General features: G+C 39.1%; 1 protein-coding gene across 2 annotated transcripts in view; it reads left to right on the top strand.

Annotated features, from left to right (window-relative positions):
* Positions 1-18,682, top strand: part of tead1a (TEA domain family member 1a) — a 41,339-nt gene that overhangs the window by 10,241 nt on the left and 12,416 nt on the right. The window contains exons 2-4 of one of the 2 annotated variants that reach the window (XM_067502004.1): positions 5,873-6,358; positions 12,790-12,854; positions 14,037-14,099. In XM_067502004.1, the coding sequence (XP_067358105.1) occupies positions 6,154-6,358; positions 12,790-12,854; positions 14,037-14,099 (333 nt within the window). In that variant the 5' untranslated portion in view covers positions 5,873-6,153. The remainder of the gene's footprint in view (positions 1-5,872; positions 6,359-12,789; positions 12,855-14,036; positions 14,100-18,682) is intronic. The other variant, XM_067502005.1, reaches the window with a different exon arrangement.

Raw genomic sequence — 18,682 nt, 5'->3', positions numbered from 1 at the left:
GGGACACACAGTACATCCACTCTGGCTGAAATCATTTACAGTACTTGAATGCATCCTGACTGTTTGAATAACATGAGGTGTACTTGAACGATCATACCTTGCAAATGATATGTCCGCTGTGGAGGCTGTTTCAAAGTGAGATGATGAATGAAGCATCTCTGAATCTGTTCAAATATCGAACGCTTTAGTCTCGTTTGCACATAAGTAAATGATGAGTGTTGTGCCTTAAGGTCCTCGAAGCAAAATAATATTATTAAAAAAACCCAAGAAATATCACCTTAGATGCAGAATAATTCTATTTAGGCTCTATTACAACATGGCAAAACATTGTAAAGTGGAACAATGTTTGCTTTGAGGATTATAAGAAAATCCTCTTGTATAAAACCTGTGTGTGTGTGTGTGTTTACAAGTTGGAAGCAGTTAAAACAGATGCTGTTGAGTGGTCCAGCAGCAAAATGAGTGAGAGGAACTGACTAGCCTGAGATAACACAGTCAACTTGTAGACCAACAGTACCCCCCTACCCTATGGGGAAACACACACACACACACTTATACCTACAGACCCAGGTCCCTCTGGTAATGTGGCCACTTGCACATCAGTTGCTTTACATTTGCCTGCAGACTCACTGTGCTGCTATTGAAAGTATAGATGCTTAGAGTGATGTGCATTATAGGTGCATAATCAAATACATGTTGTTGGTGTGTCGTGGGAGCTAGTAAGTGCTGTAAGACACAAAGTGAAAAAGGAAAAAAAGCGATGCAGAGGGAGAGCATGAGAGTCCAAAGCAGCTGCAGGATTGTGGCTGTATGCCCTGTGTGTGTTCTCCTGAGGGCTGGCACTGACACCATGAAGCCTGCTGTCCTGGCTGGAGTGGCCCGGGCCTGCCTGGTGACAGAGAGACACACAGAGGAGGGGCACACAGGGATCACAGAAGTCGCCCAGTAGTCAGTTGATTGTTGTGTGACTAATGTGTCTCTCCAGCGTCCATCTGCTACTGGGCCCCACTTGTGCTCACATCTCTAGAGCTTCACTGGAGTTCTTTGATTATTCCTGAAACCGCTTCTTTTCTCTTCTCTTCTCTTCTCTTGTCTTCACACTCAGCCTGTTTTATCCATGTATGCAATGCAAATTCTTTGCAGTCCTAAGGTGCATCGTGGCATTTTATTCTAATAAATAATCTGATTTGCTTCTACCAACTCCAGCGTCAATAAAAAAATGGTGGTGTTGAAAGTCCTTAAGTTCACACTACCATCTAGCTGCTTTTAAAGAAGTGCATGTCACACAGTCAATACGCTCCTATTTAAGTTAATGCAGCTGTTTGCACAGCGCTCTTTAATTTGATCTGAACATTTGAAAAAATATTTCTACATGCATAAAATGATCTACAGAAAACCAAAACACTGTACTGTAAATGATCTAACTTTACTAACATTGATGAATAGTTATTTTTTTATTTTATAAAAAATAATTAATAATAACACAACAATAAGTACAATATGTAACAGCTTTTTTGTTTCTTACTCCATTTTCATAATCATTTATATAAAAAACAGAAATATATCCTACCCACTGGCCACACCATTTTTGTTCTTTCCCTTACCACTGTGTTACTTTAGTCTCCTTGGCATGCAAAGTGTGAGTAATCACATGCCCATTATGGACACAAACACAAGTTTATGCAGCACACACTATCCTGTGTATACACACCGAAGGTACGGTGTCGTTTTTGCCTGTAACATACCGTTATGTTTAAGAAGCTCTAAAATTTCCTGTCCACAACCTCCCCATCAGCAAACAGTAGATTGAAAAAGTAAGCGATTAGCTCGTAAATACCAGTTCAGTATTTAATGAGCAAAATTAAACTAATAAAAGGTCAGTGTTAGCATTTTACATTCTGACTTGACGGAAATATAATTTTTTTTGCATCTGCTTAAATTGTGAATAAGCAACTGTTTGCTAATACATTTGCTGCATGAAGAAATATTTGTCTGTCAGAGTTTTAGAATAGTATGATCCAGCTAATGTTGCTGACACTTGGTTTAAAAAACATTTTGCGGTCTAATTTTCATATGTTACTTCTAATATTCCAAGTTTGCATCACTACCGATTAAAAAGCATTTTGATCAAATGTAAGGCCACATGCTGTATGTATATCAATCGTTTTTGCTGTTTAGTCTTTGTAAGTACATGTCTCACATACACAAAGTAAATGTTACGTGTCTTTGAGCTGTGTAACACTTAAAATAGTGGTTATAACAATATGGAGTAACTCATAACAGTTACATGAGGACAGACTTGTGTAGTCCAACCCATTTAATCTATGTGTTAGCCTCCACTTAGTAATGTGAGTTTCTAAATTATGCTTTACATGTACAATATGAGCTGTATACGTTTCTACAAACAGTACTATAGTACAGACATTTATGTGAACTATTATCAGAACTCAGAGGCCATTAGATAATGTGGTTGATCATGGGAATTTATTATGGCAGTGATATTAAAAGTTCCGTTTGACAGTCTTTCATAAATGACATACCACTTGTGTACACTGTGACCTTCAATGCAGTGTTGAAGTTTCATAGCATCCACATGTAGAGCAGTAAAGTACAATACAGATGCTCATACTGAGTTTGATGTGTGAAGGCCCTTCCACTATAATACAAAATAGCACGTTTGAGTGTTGGAGATTTTAATTTTAATTTTAAGCCCATTGAATCTAAGTGTAGGTGGTTCATTGTTAGCGCTTCTGCAAAGGCCTTCAAAAGGTCAAATGCTTTGTGAATGGGTCTGCAGTAAAATGCAGACATTTTCATATCATGCATAGAAGAAAAGGCAAAAATGTTACAGTTATTGATTTAAGACTTTTATCCCTTTCATTTGCTGTGAGTTTTATATTTCTGATGCACTTCATAAGAAATTACAGGGCTGCTTTTGTGCTGATTTTTATTTTAAAATCATGAATCATAACTCTCTTAAGAAGACAGATAATTAAGACCTTATTGCTCATGTCAGCAGTTCCTTAGCGCTGCAATAGAGGGCCTTAAAAATGAATCCAAAACCTGGAAAACAGAGTGTTTTGAATGGTTTTTAGTTAAACGCCTGAAATAAGGTCTATAATTGACACAAGATTAAGAGACTTTTTTTGTTTTTATGTATGTTAAAAATAGACGGTTGCTACCAAGTGGCTAAATGAAGCTACTGAGGTTTTGAGACACATTAAATGTCATCAAAGCAAATATGAAGACTTATCTATTCATGGAAAATATCTTTACAGCCTTGTTGATCTTATTTTCTATACTTTATTAAGTCACTGTAAGAATAAAGGCTTTTGTAAAAGGGGTTATCACATTAAATCAAACTACAAATTTGAGGCTTGGTGGTGGTGACATTGAAGTCATGTGACCATGGTGTTGTTCATGTACTGTATGGCCTAACAATATTGTTTTACATCTATTGATTATGTTTAAGCTTAAAAAAAGATGGTGTTAATCTGTATAGATTATGTTGCTGAACAAAATGTATATCTACCACAACCTTCTGTTTGTTATAGAGCTTATTTTCCTCAATAAAATGAATTGCTAATGGAAAAAAATCCTATTGACCTTTAGTTGAGTCAATCAGGAAGATGCAAACTTCCAGGTTGGCCTACGGCACTCTATAATTACTTGTTTAATTTTTTTGTGACTTGGGGGCGAATAGAACATTGATGGGGCCACATTAGCACTGGCGCAAAATTGATGCATCTGTCCAGCTGCCTCTGCAAATTCAACCCTTGGTTTAGCTTTTATCTAAGTCCTGACTACTTAGCTGCAAAATGCTCTACTATTTTTATCAGCTAATGGCTAACGGCACATGTTGGCATTTATGGGCCTTTGATTGATGCCAAAGGGGCCATTTTATCCATTTTAGAATAAATCACTACAACCCAATATAGTGTTTTAAAGTAAAGGACTCTCTCCTTCAGTTAGAACATACAGCTGTATCATCACAAACATACTGACAATCCTGCTGCTAGTGTTCAACTATATAGTACCGACTGGATGAATGAATCCTTCTTTGAATGGAAAACTGCTTGGGGAGGGCAGGAGACAAGAGGGGAAGAAAGCAAGGCTGGTAAGTTGGAGAGGAAACGGAAATGAGGGAGAATAGAATAAGCATGAAGAGAGAACCAGAGGACAAACTCTCGTAAAACAAGCAGATCCCATTCATTACACATGTCTGTGAGTCAAAGCCAACTGATGTGTTCTTGCAGCTTTGCGGAGTTTTTCCCCCAGGTGCTAAAAAATCCATGAGCAGAGCTAAAGTGTGTGGATGGGGTTAAAATGTGTCTTTAATGTTTCCTGCTGCTCTTCATGCTTCAGTTTCATGTGTGCGCATGCACACTGTCAAATGTAATTGTGTTAAAATTAGCCAGGCAGACACACACACACACACACACACACACTGACATACACTTCACAATGCAGGCTTGTGCAGGCTGTGGTAAGGGACAGTGCATGGGAAGTGTGAACAGTAGAGGACCAGACAAAATGACATGTGTTCGCCCAAGGAGCTGGCACTGTAATTGTGTGTGTGTTTCTCTGTGTGTGTGTGCATATGTTGGTTTGTGAGTGTGGTGTGTACTGCGCCAACCCTGCTGTTTACCGTGGGGGATTTTAGAAGAATTGTAGGCAGCTGGCAAGCCCCTTCAGTTTTTCTTTTTTCTTTTTAAATCAGCTAGTGGCTGTGTGTAGTAGTAGTAGTACTCTGTCCCTGATTCACTTGCTCCACTTATGCGCATAAGGAGTTGTTGATGGACTACCACAATAGTTTAATAAAATAGGCAATTTCCTACAAAAAAAAGATGCAATAATTTCCCTCTTGCACCTGGGATACAGACTTACAACATGTTGATCAGAACTGAAAGTTGCATTGAAAGATACTTTCTTGAAAAAAAAAATATCGGCATAAATCCCAACCCACACATGGGCTGTGGAGAGAGGAGACTGGCCCATTTCTATTATAGTTGCCCTGTTTCGAGAAATGAAATTTTGGGTTATGTTGACCCTGGACGTTAATCTAAACTAAATGTGATCAAGCACATTGTTCACAGAAACCAGGACTTAAAATACAATTCAAGTGTTTTAACTGTAATTGATAAGTTGAGTTAAATCAACTTTAAACGATTAATTGTTATTGAAATTAGAAAAGAAATGTTAATAGAGTTCCCAGCATGCATTGCTTGAGATTTAAAATACGACTTTTCTATTTTTTAGTTTGAAACTTTAAAACTTTAGTGTGAAACATGATGGGAACTTTCTGTGTGTTTGTATTAATTTAAATTGTTCCTTTGACCTAGTGAAACCAGGATAAAGGTTAGTGTTGAATTCAGTGCCTGCCCCCAGGCACTTGGAATTTAACAATGTTAGTGGGAGCAATCTCAGATGCTGTCTTTGTGCTGTTTTGGTCCAAAATGGCTCTGACAGCTGCAGCCACAACTTTTTTCATATTAAATGAAGAACCGACTCTTTGGACTGAGAAAGGAAAGACTAGTAAACTTGATTTGTCGACTGCATCCGATAAAAATGATAATACAACTTAACCTGTTTAGTTTTAACCTGTGTAAAATTTAAAACAAAAGGCAATGGGTTTCCACGCAATTTTCTACAAAAATCAACAGATTCGGTCTAATACAGTACTACGATGCACAGGTGAACCAATCAGGCCTCTTAAAAATAGTGTTTTTTAAATTTAAAAAAAATCTCCTGACTGTCGAATGCTCTACTTCTTGTTTGCTGTGTGTTTCAGCTATAGATGTTTAGACATATTATAAAAGTTAAGCTTTAAACATTTTTAAGCAAAGCATTCAATCTTTTTCTTTCTTAATTTTAGGGTTCCTGCTGTCTGACGGATATTGGACCAGCTTCTTGAGCCGCCTCCAATCTACCATCAACTTTCAGTATTACTTTTGGTTGTGGGCAGTTTTAGTCCCCACTTCTGAAGTGGAAACTAACATTGGCATTGAGTTTCTAACTGCCTGCACTTTGCTGTCCCCTTCGGGAGTTCACTATTGCCATTAATATTAACCTTAACTGAATATAACAATAGCTCTTTACTTAGCATCCATTCATTAGCTTTAGTGCTGAATACACATCAGCTAGTTACCTGCCAGCATGGAGCGTAGTAGCTGGAGTGGCAGTGAGAGTCCAGGGGAGGACATGGACAGACTGAGTGACTCTGGAGGGGACAAGACCATGGACGGGGACCCCGAGGGGGTCTGGAGCCCTGATATTGAGCAGAGTTTCCAGGAGGCCCTGGCCATCTATCCACCCTGTGGAAGGAGGAAGATAATTCTGTCGGATGAAGGAAAGATGTACGGTGAGTGATGGAAATGGAGACAAGCCGATTCAAGTCCCTGAAGATGGGAAATGAACTTTATCAAACTCATAAAATATAAAAAATCCAAACCTTTTACTGGACAATTTTATACACGTTTATGTATTTGTACATTTTAAGCATGTTGGAATTATTTTCTAATTCATGCAGCACGTTGTGGTAGAAAGAAACATCTCAGCACAGTGTTATGAACACCGCCAGTGATTAGCTGAGCTTTTGAAATGTTTGCTGTGTTGTGTTAGACTGGGACAATCACTGCGCGGATGAATGTGTGTGTGAGCGCCATCTCACGTCTCATTGTCAGAGACACGGGAGAGAAAGAAACTGTAAAAGCGAGGAAATAGAAGCACGCTATAGGTGCGGTGTGTGTGTGTGTCTGAGTGTTTGAGTATGACACTGAGAGGGAGAGTGCGTGTGTGTTTGTGAACTAATAGAGTGATGAACAGATGGTCCTCTGGCTGCCACCAGCTGCGCCTCCCTCCCTCTCCCTTTCACTCTGTCGATTTATTCTTGCTTTCCTCCGTCTCTCTCTGCATGCAGAGTGCACTCTAGTGATTCCTTTATGATACTACCTGAGTTTTAGGCTTCTGAGTATTAGTATTAAATGCCAGAAATTAGCTACTCTTTCTTTTTTCCTCTCCAATGCACAATTTGCCTCTGGAACCTGATGGATGTAAACACACAATAGTATGTGACCAAAAGTATGCGGACATCTAAAGATTTCAACCGTATGCGATAGCGGAACATCTCCCGCTCATCCGCAGTAGCATTAATGAGGTCAAGTGCTCAGTGGCCTGGCTCACACTTGTGTTGCAATTTGGCACAAATGTGTTTCACCGAGGTTTAAGTCATGTCTTTAAAGCTGAAATGAACAATATTTTTGTATAAAACAAATGAGAAAAACAACATATGGAATGTAAAACACATTGCTTTTAGGGACAAATCCATAAAGAATTAACACCTAAAGGTCTAGTTCCCTTTAGTTCTTGGGAATGTTTGTGCCCCTTAAGTGGAAAAAAATCAATGAATGCAGCTTTAAGGTTCTATTCTTGCGCATGGAGGCATGATGAGATAAGAAAGGATCTTCCGAAGACTATTAGAAAGTCGAGAAAGTGTGTTTTCTAAAATAGCAATGTACGCTGTAACATTAAAATTATGAACAATATGTCACAATGTGTCACTTGAGTGTACCTAAAACGCAGAAGTCAGACTGTTAGTGAAACTCCTATTTAAGCACCTTTGTTGTATTGATCAGTGGCCAATCAATCCGTCTCATCCTGTTCTTGCCTCGCTGGCATGTTTGTTTACCTTGTTGACTGGGTCCAGCCTGTTGACACGTTCATCATGGTGACCTAATTGGGTTAGACAGTGTCTGTTTTTCAGAAGCAGAGCAGGAAAGGCAAAATGGCGAGAAGGGACGAGCAGAGTTTGGCTTAGAGACCAGGGGGGATTTAATAGTTCCTAGAACATCTGTGCAAACCAGAATTATGAAACAGCATCTAGTTTGTTATTATTTCTGGGTCATGATGCACACAGACTAAGGCAGGCTCACATTTTTATTCAGGCATGATGTTTTTTTTGACTTTGGAGAAACATAGAACCATTGATTTGTTTTTCTCTAGAAACAAGCACAATGATGTGTTTTCTACTTACAGAAAAGCAACAAACTGTACACACACACACCCTTGAAGCTACTTTAAAAAGTTGGCTTTTTTGCTATTCAAAACCCAAGTATCATTAATGGTGGTGTCTTTACTCGAGCATTACATTAAGGTAAAATGGGGTAGGTGAGTAGTCCTACAGAAAAGAAAGAGGAGATAGAGATGGGAAGCGGATCTGTGTGGGTCTAAAAATACCCCCCACTGGCAACAGGGAAATGGTCTGAAATAGAAAAGAAGAAGGAAAATGTGCAAAAGTGCCAGGATGAACTTAGTGGAAGAGAAGCGTCGAAAAATCATAAATGGATGCGTATAAAAGGGAGAGGGAATGAAAAGCTGTATAATAGTGCTATTATTGTTGGCAAAGGTACAGCAGAGGTACAATGTAATGGCCAGTGGCTTTGTCCCCTACAGACACATCGTATGGATCTACTGGACAAATGAGAAAGTCATTTAATTGGTATTGAACCTTCTCTGTCTCTTAAGCTGTGGATTAGGGACATTTTCAAAACAGTTGTATTACAGGAATCCATAACATACTGTGAATGGTGATGGAGGAACAGTAGGCAGTGTTATAGAAAATATGCATATATTTCTCAAACATTTTAAATGTCTTTTTGTATAAAACATGCCTATGTTGACTTTCTCCTGAGATTTTGATCAAGTCTTGCTTGTGTCCAGTCTCCATGCAACGAGAGAAAGTCAGTTACATTTAAAAATACTCTTTTCCTTAGTAAGAGTTTAGTCACTGTACACTTAAAATGAGTGAGCCAGAAAGAAATCTAATGACTCATCTGTTGCTTGCAAAGATGGATTTACAGTCACTTCATGTAAAATCTATGTAAACATGGTCACCTGATTACCAATGTAACCCAGTGACTCTGACTGAGCTGTTAAAGAGCTGATTGTGAGTTCCACGATATTATAGGTGTGCATTGTGAAAGAGGAGGAGTACAAACACTGCCTGGCCAAAAAAGAAGAAGTCACCTCCTAGATTTAAATAAGCAAATAGGTAAGCGGCTTCCACTGGGTAATTACTGCAGGGATTAATACTACATCACAGCTGGCGACAAGTTATTCGACCCTAACTGATGCAGTGAGTAGCTTCTAATTTCTTAATCATGTCCCATGGTCGTGGAAAAGATGTAACTCGATATCAGAAGGGCCAAAGTATTGACCCGCAGCAAGCAAAGAAAACAAGCAAGGAGACTAAAATTGGCTTGGCCAGCACAGAGTCCAGACCTTCACCCTATTGTGAATCTGTGGGACAAGCTCATGAAGACCCCATGCAGGGCTCGGAAATTCCCATTATCAATACAAGATTTTGTTGCAAAATGAATGCTAATGGCAGATTAATGAAATGTTAGGATGTAAAAATAGTAACATTTTCTCAATAATGAACAGTTACCTATATACACAACAGACATGACACAACATTGATGTTCATTAAGCTGACGTTTGGCAAGTAGTAGTCAGTTTAATATTCACTTACCTGTGAGCTCGGCTTTGGCCTCCTCAAACTGGTGGAAATATCTGCTTCTTTAACCGCTAATTGTTCCGCTGTTCTCAGCTGCTACTGTACCTTTGTCAGTTCAAGCTGTCTTGTGCTTCTGCTACAAACAGGGTTAATAAGTACAGTGACGTTAGACTAAGAAGTAAAGATGACATTGTGTTTTTGCCTTGTGATTCCCGCCCCCATGTATCTCCACATTGGACCAACAGATATAAGCTAAGTTGATGTTTTGTGCCTTTACTTCTACCAATGAAAACAGATCACACTTCAATGTTAGCTCTGACAGATCTGTTTATTTTGAAACAAAAAGATGCATCACCAACCTTGTTTGTAAATTTATTTGCTTGGAACAAAATGCAATATTTTGTAATATTGGTGTGATATTTATTGAATTATTGTAAATAAATCACTTCTGGGCCATGATGGCTCCAGACGATTAGTGGGAAAATTCTGTTCATTTTACCCCTGATGTAATCAGATTTTCTTTAAAAGTTAAAATTTATTGAATGCTTATTTTGCTGACAACAAAAGCACTGAGCACATTTTATTAACAGTTAGGGAAAAACTTCAACTTTGAACTTTAAAAAGTTATAGAAAAAGTTATTGGGAACTAAAAAAGCTATTTAATACATAATCAGTCTATTAAATCCCAAACTGTGTTCCTTTATGTGTCTTCATATTGTACAAACCAACTTCACATCCAAACATAATTGAGAGCTACTTGTTTTCCAACTATCCACTGCTTATCTGTCCGTTGGATAAGAAGGTCATTTTTATAAAATGTTTCTCCACTAAATGTGGAAAGGGTTCACTACTTTCAGTTCTGTTTAAAATAGACCATGTCTGACCTTCACTGTAAAGCCATGTCACAACTCTGCCAGTGACATCATCTAGCAGCAAACGATTCCCATGGTTTGGTTACTCTTTAAAAGTTGATTAATAAATAAACAATTAACTGTGTAGTTAGCAGACTGATGATGATTTCAGCAAAAGACAAAGAAAAGAACAGCAAGTTCTTAAATTCCAGCTCTTAAAAACACTGAAATTGTCCTCCGGATGTTGTAACAAGCACAAACTTGTATTCAGCGTTAAACCAGGCTCTGGGCCAGAGTTCGTCCCCCGTGGTCTCTAAAGTCCTCCCAGGGTACACAACAATACACACCACTCCTGTGCAGCCTTGTTAGCGAGAGCGGTCAGCCAGGCTTTGACCTTTCTCTAAAAGGGTTTGGAGTTATTCTATAAAGCAGCTGAAGCTCTTAATCACTTTGCTAACTGAGCATGGTGAGCAGCACTGAACTGCTGCAGTAATGTGCTTTCAGAGGACAGTAACAGAAAAGAAAATGCTTAGACGTAGGCAGCTGCAGATTTGAATGGATTTCTTATTTGTTCTCATGTATTTCCTCATTCTCAGTGACAAATGAGTTGATGTTTTGTTGCTGATGTGGTTGCTGCCTTAAAGAAAGCATTAAATTTTAACCAATTTAGCCTCCCACCACCCTATTTGTACTTCATATTCACATTTGCTGTAAACTTAATCATTCTTTGATTATATCACAACCCAAGCACAGCTCTTTTTTCTTCTTATATGTTCTCAAGTCTGGTCTCAAATCATTAATAGGAATTTTGTGCCTTTTAGTGTATGGTGTCTCTCTTAGTATCAGCTTGGAATGGGGGGGGGGGTTCTTCTGTTCGTCACGGTTAATGACCATCTGACTTTGGCCTTGAAGTCTTTTACTGGGCAAGTAGAGGGGGTGGGGGGGAGCAGAAGGGAAGCCCATTCACTACAAGAGGGACAGGGGAGGGGAAAAAGGGGAATAGCCAGAACAGAGGATAGATAGAGGGGAGGGAGGGTGTGTGTGTGTGTGTGTGTGTGTGTGTGCGTGCGTGCTCTGTAGAGTTTTTGAGAAAGAGGGAGGGCAAGAGTAAGGGATGTGTGCCGCAGGGTTAGTGAAGGATGATAATTCACCGTTAAGCCTCCTAGAAAGACCAGCTGGCCCCGCTGGAGTCAGATGTCAGCCAGGACTCACTGTGTTTGTGTGTGTTTGTATGTGTGTGTGCGTGCGCGTGATTGTGTGTGTGAGTGTTGGCACTCATGCATGCATATAAGTGTGTGTGCTGTTGTCAGGACTGCTAGAAGGAAAACACCTGCATGTGGAGCTGTAGATTTTATCAGTCTAAGCTCCCTATCTCAGTGAGAGTGGGACTGGTCAGAACACATGTGCGTGCGTGCACACACAAACGCACACACACACACATATTTATAGCACCATACACGTACACACTCACTCACATGCACACACCATCTGCTGGTTAGTTGGGGCTATTGTTGCGAGCCATTTGGGTAGTGTGTAGCGGTTTGGCTTTGTGCTGATCTTGACCATCAGTTGGCCAGCTGGCCTGACTTTGGTTTCCCACTTGGTCGGAACAGAAAACAGGCCATGAGACAAACCAAACCACAGTCAGAGCCACATATTTGCTTGTTAGCAAATAATACAAGAGTCAAATTACATAATTACATGAAATTATTAAAATAACAGCTGTCTCTGAATTCTTAATCCTCTAAAGTCATAACCTGGTCATTTGCAACACATAGCACTGGTAATCTGTTAACAAATCTGTGGTTTACATGCACTCACACACGCACACACACAAACAAACACACACTTCGCTGTCACAGGTTTTCTGGATGTAACAGTGGTTTTCTGCTTCCTTTCTCTCTGTCTCCCTTTCCCTCACTAATCTATACTAGCCAGGCCATGCTGAGTCTGCTGTGCTCCCTATTGAATGGGTTGAATTATTCAGCATTGTAAGCGTGCGTATGTATGTGTGTGTCTGTGTGTGCGCATATGTGCACACACGTAAGCATGGGTACAGCTGGCCTGCTGGTTTCTTTAATCAGGAGACGGCCGATCTGCATGAATGCCTGTATTGTTGGGTCATGTGTATTCAGGGCCATGGCGTTTGTGATTTTGTGTGTCTGTGTGTGTGTGTGTGTGTGTGTGTAAGGCTCAACAGGGGTATCGGTGATTACAGTGCTACTATGTGAAACAGCACGTCACAGGGTCACTGGATCAACAGCACTAAATCAGGCACTAAGTTGTTTGTCAGAGTCATATGATTTCTACATGTGACTGTCAGTGAGAAAGAAAGATTCAAATATGTTATTTTTATGTGTGTGTACGTTCGAGAGAAAACAGCATGCATAATGTGTCATTAGTATGTTCTGTGTTTTGTCCCTCCAGGTCGAAACGAGCTCATAGCCAGATACATCAAGCTCCGAACAGGCAAGACGCGGACGAGGAAACAGGTAATAATGGGAGTGTGCAGTTGTAGTGTCTCCAGTATATATCACAGCATATCACATTATACAGAACGTAATGAGCGAAATTGTGCTAACTGTAGTGATGAAACAAATGTTTGCAAAGCTGAACTGTAGTCGAGCAGGAATATAACAGAACCAGAAAACATATTTTACAAATCACAATACTGTATTCTCTGGATTATGGAGATATCCTACACACACCTGCTGCAGCCACTCTATCATAGTACTAATCAGTTTATTACTGCTGATAGTCATTGTACTCAGCCCTGTGAGTTGTGTCCATTGCTGGGTGTCATTTTATATAAAGCTTTGCTGTCCAAGTTACCAAAATATTTGATGTCTTTAATTGACGTCAGAGAACATGGTCACAATATCAGATCTCAAGAGAGTCTCTGCATCATACAAAGTCTGGCATAGGCAGGACTGGTTTACAGAGCCATGATCCCTGGTACAGGAATGAGCTGCAACCTACCTTAGGTCTGGATTTTTGATTTAAAATAAAGCAACGTTTAAAAAAACTATACTTTTGCAGCCACAATGTTACTTACAGTTTATTTCAGTGAAAACTGAAAATAAATGTCAGCAGCTAGTTCAGATATTCATTCCTCTGTTCCTCCATGTGGGCTTGTGTGGAGATTATGTGTAATCAATACGATAGGGGATGTCATTTAGGAGTATAAGATGGCTTTGTGCTTCTCCAGAATAAAACAAGTAAAGAGATGGTGCAGTTCACACTCTGAAAAACTAATGTTTAGATTTTTTTGACAGAACATAAAGTGGCACCATCTGTATCTGTATGTTCCCAGGTGTCTTTTTGCTCTCTCAAAAGATGTGCATAGATGGGTCTATTCACTGTTGTCAGGGGAGTAGTGTGTTGTGTGCCTGTGTGTGTGTGTGTGTGTGTGTGTGTGTGTGTGTGTGTGTGTGTGTGTGTGTGTGTGTGTGTTTGTGGGAACAGTCCTTTCATAACCATGGAAACTCACTGTTTGGTCCTTTTTCCACTCTTCTTTACACTCCAACCCTGCTTCCTTTTGCCCTCTCCTCTCCTCTCCTCTCCTCTCCTCTCCTCTCCTCTCCTCTCCTCTCCTCTCCTCTCCTCTCCTCTCCTCTCCTCTGCTCTCCTCTCCTCTCCTCTGCTCTCCTCTCCTCTCCTCTCCTCTCCTCCAGGTATCCAGTCATATCCAGGTCTTAGCCAGAAGAAAATCCAGGGAGTTTCAGTCCAAACTAAAGGTAAGCAGGGTACTAATCCCCTGGTGAAGAGAAAAGGGTGTATTTTACATTTCCAGTAAACACATGTGATTACTAAGGATTAGCACTGGTGACTACAATGAATGAACAGACATAGAAAGCAGCACCTAAAGTAATCGAAACTACAAATTGTTAAAACACTAAACCACTCATCTGTCAAAACTCATTCATTTTAACTTGTTTCGCTCTTTTTCCAAAACCTTCAACAATACCTTTGATTCCACTTTTTTGCAAAACTCTAAACACATTCTCACTGACAAAACACAGTGTGCATGGCGGCACACTTTAATGCAATATAGCAACACACAGGCCTCAAAGGTTTAACACAAATAGCATGCTGTTGTTATAGTTAACACACTACACTTGTTACTGACTGGGGTCAAAGCCAGTCAGTAAACAGGATAAAAACTGGTTCAAAGGCAAGTGCCATTTGAGTTTAATTGTGACTTTAGTAATGAAGGGAACAACAGAACTGCAATAGTTGCACATCTCAGAGATAGTGGACTAGGAGGAAGAGGAGTGTGGTGAAGAAGGCCCAGAACAAGAGCAGTCAAATCTGACATATGTGTTTTTGCACATCATGTGTAGTGTTTATTCATTGGCTGACTTTGTGTCATTTTGACAGTGGTATTTGGTTTAGATATAATACAACCTGTTTCAGACATGAACTCTGGACAATGTTAGGAGAATCCAACCTCGGACAATATCTGTAGTGGCCTTTCAGATGTGTAACTCACAGCGGGAGATCGCCAGAGTGAAAATCGTCCACAAGTGTGAAAATCTGCTGGATTTCACAGGATGAATAACGTTATATAAAATTTTAAATTTGGGAAACGGTGTATTGTTTATACCACATCGGATCCATGCAGCTAATAAAAAAGGCTCAATCACTCGACTAAAACAGCAGTCGAGTGATACAAAAATCATAAAAACGTCCACTCAATTGCTTTTAATCCTCCAAACGATTCGGCAGAGAGCAGCACGCATGAGGTCACGCACATAATACAGACATTGCACTAGGAGGCTCAGAGGAAATAGTCCGGATAATGTGTGCAGCGTTTTACTCTGACATTTGTGTTTACACATACAGCCACTCCTAAAAAAGTCAGGATAATGTCAGAATTCCACTGCACGCCTGAAAGGGGCTTTTGAGTCAATTGTTTGGTTTTGCCAGACACTAAGATTTTGTAAATGTAGCTTGAAGTTTGGGTTTTGTGTTTACTGTTTTGAGAAAAGGAAAGGCGATTTCAGGAAATGGGTTTTATCAATTCAGAAAAACTGAAACCCCATTGAAAAGTGCATCACGGTAATACAATTTTTCACAGCTGCTTACACACATTTGTGAATCTTTTGTTCGTTTTCTCTTTAACTCTCAACACAAAACCACAAACACAAATTGCAAGAGCAAACACTGGATGCAGAAGTTTTATTTATTTTCAAAATATTTTTTGGATTAAAATAACTAACACATGCATCATATGATTAGATCATTGTAATAACCAACAAAACACTGATGTGCTCGACACAAAACACTACTATAAAGATACAATACAGAAAACATTTTGGTGTTTTGTCTGTATGCAACATTTTAAATACCCAAAAGGGGAAAAGGATTCACTGGGGCCTCTGCTGCTCTGTATAAAGTGAGAAATCAGTGTTTTAGGGATTATGGTTGGCATGGCGATGGAGGATGCTTTACTGGCTAATGCCTGCACATGTGATATTCTCTCTACGGTGTCCTCAGACATTCACAATGGTACAGTGATGTCCCAATGTCCCCTGATCTCATGTGAGACAACTGTCCTTCCTCATCCTCTTCCTCCTTTTCTTACTATCATCCCTTAATCTCTAGCTCTTTCTTCACTTCTGACCTACGTTGCCCTTTTTGTGAAAGGAAACATACACAGCATACAAGCACAGCATCAAATAGAACCACAAAAATCTACAACACTGCTGAATTACATAATTTCTCCCAAGAAATGTGCAGGGAACTTTATGCCAATAATGGCACCAACTGCATTAATTAAATACTATCAGAATCCAAAGATATTTTAACACTTAAGGAGTAAAGCTCATCAGCATCAGGGAGACCTTAAAGCGTGCGGCATTTATCACTGACTTGCAGCTGTTCATTTTGCTTAGAAAAGATTAGTATTGTTCCATTTCTTTAATTGTAATATTTTTTAGGGATGTGGTTCAGAAGGTACATCAGTCATCTAGTAACCTGGAGGTTCCCAATTCAAATCTGGCGTTCATACATTTCCATTCATTGATTTGTTAGCAGATAACATTTAAGTTGTAGTAACCCGGTTTATTATTTATGCTGTAAAACAACCTTAAAGATAAAGGTAGCATGTCATTTTGTTCATCTTTTTGGTCAAATGGATGTAATTGGTATTGAAAAACGTTTTGTTTGAGAATGGTATCAAAGTCAAAGTCCCCAGCCCTAATTTTCCCTCAGTGGATGAGGAAAAAGAGGTGAAGTGAACCATGTACAGTAGCTGTCTAAGAGCAATCTGAATTCAGTGTTTGTCGCTTGCTCAGTAACTTTTGACTGGAATTGGATGGATGCCTGTGACATAGAGTCCAGTATCCTAGGTGTCTAATTAGGCCTGTATAGGTTTTCATCCCCCCCGTCCTCCTCCTCTTCCTGTCATTCTCTTAAATCCATACATCCATTTGTTCCTTTCCTCTTAACTCTCTCCACCCTCCCTTTAGTCTATTAATCTCTTACCCTCCGTGTCTCCTCCCTCTCTTCCTCTTTCTTTTTCTTCCTCACTGTTGGTTGTAATTAACTTCATGCAAAGAAACAAAGCAGCGCTTGTTTACCGAGGAGATCATTTGGAACTCGGGTTGGAAACAAAGATGATTTGTTGTTTGCTGTCATAAAATAATGACAGATGGTTGATAAAAACCTATGGTTATTTGAGTTGTGTCACTGTCATAATAAATAATTTACCACCTACAATAGTTTTAAACTACATATATAACTGAGATCACAGCATAATTTGAGCTTAATAAAATGATTCTGTAACCTTAAAACACACACTATTATGCTCCCAGGCACCTAGTCTTCACTTTTCTGGGAGTGATATTAATCACAGCTTACATTATAGATATGTCATTATGGCTCCAGCTAATTATTATTTTTACTATCAATCCATGTCTGGATTAATATTTCCAATCAATTTCAATTTCCTACAGCCAGTGGTTACGTTTCCTGATGGCATGTTTCCATTTCCTATGAGATGAACCACAGAAAATCTTCAAATGAGATGCTAAATATGCACAATGTAAAGCATAAATCTAGTTATGTTGTTTGATGTTTCATATTGTCAACAAATCCCATGAAAATATCAGATTGACTTGATGTCTTGTTTCTTGATTATGAAAAACCTAGACAGTATATTTTATACCCCATACAGTATCCTAGAGTATCAAATAATTAGCAACTGAAAATAGTTCCTAATAAATGCACAGTTTCCTTCTGTGTGTTTGCTAAAAGCAACAGTACCCAGCAGTTAGGAAATCAATGAGATTTATTTTAAGTTAATAATATGTATTAAGTGTTTACATGGACTTAAGTAACCTGGTATAGTAACCTACAAAACAGATGAGTGATCCGATTTTTCCTGCACCTCAGACTTTTGTGGAAGCCTGGCTCACAGATTCTAACTGTATAGTGACAGACAACACCGCTTCCTGACTTTTGCTTTGTGCAGCAGCACAAATACAGGAACAGCAGAGATCCTTTTCACTGTTATTTTAGTTTTTTGTCAGACTTTAAAAACAATGATCTTTCCTTTCATCCAGACAATTTCCTCCACTACTTTCACTGTCTGCAGCCCTTTGTCCTTCACATGTGTTGTTGTAATAAAGCCAAATAATAACTTTATTGCATATAAATGGCCCTTGCATTGATTACAGAAGTCAGCTTTACATGACTTTCTTAAGTCCATGTAAAATCTAAAATCTGCATGGTTCTTTTCAAGACACTTTGGAGATATACCATTAAAATAAAGTGTTAGCAAAACAATGTATTTGTTTAGTAAGGAGCTGTGGGCTTGAAGCTGAAGATACATATGTAAGGACTTTTTTGGTTTTGGTTTTTTCATTAGATTTGCTGACCCAAAATTTAAAAAAAGAATATTGTCATTAAGCTCATGAAATACACATTTTATTAATTAGCGGCAAAGAAATTTGTTGATGGATTATCTCAGCACTATAAATGATGGATTTGCTAATAGCACATTACAAATGCTGGACACTCTGGTCGCTCTTTACTTAAAAGGGATGTAAGATCTTTGCCTGCTGTTGAACTTAAGCAACAACACATGGCTCAGATAGAAATGAGATCACGCCAAGGATGTAATCAAACCCATATGGTTGCTGGTATTAAATATCTAATATTTAAATCCAGCACGATTCCCATCTCTATACCTCCTATAATGTTATTACCTCCCCCAAGAGGAGAGATTTCTCTCAGCGCCAATTAACTTGAGTGAAGCTGCCAATTAGTGACTCTCCAATTATTGCAAAGCCTCTAATTCCATTTCATTCAGCTG

This window comes from Channa argus, chromosome 4 (genome assembly GCF_033026475.1).
Source record: "Channa argus isolate prfri chromosome 4, Channa argus male v1.0, whole genome shotgun sequence".
Classification (NCBI taxonomy): domain Eukaryota; kingdom Metazoa; phylum Chordata; class Actinopteri; order Anabantiformes; family Channidae; genus Channa; species Channa argus.
Note: the sequence above shows the minus strand (reverse complement) of the source record. Positions and strands in the feature narration are given on the sequence as shown.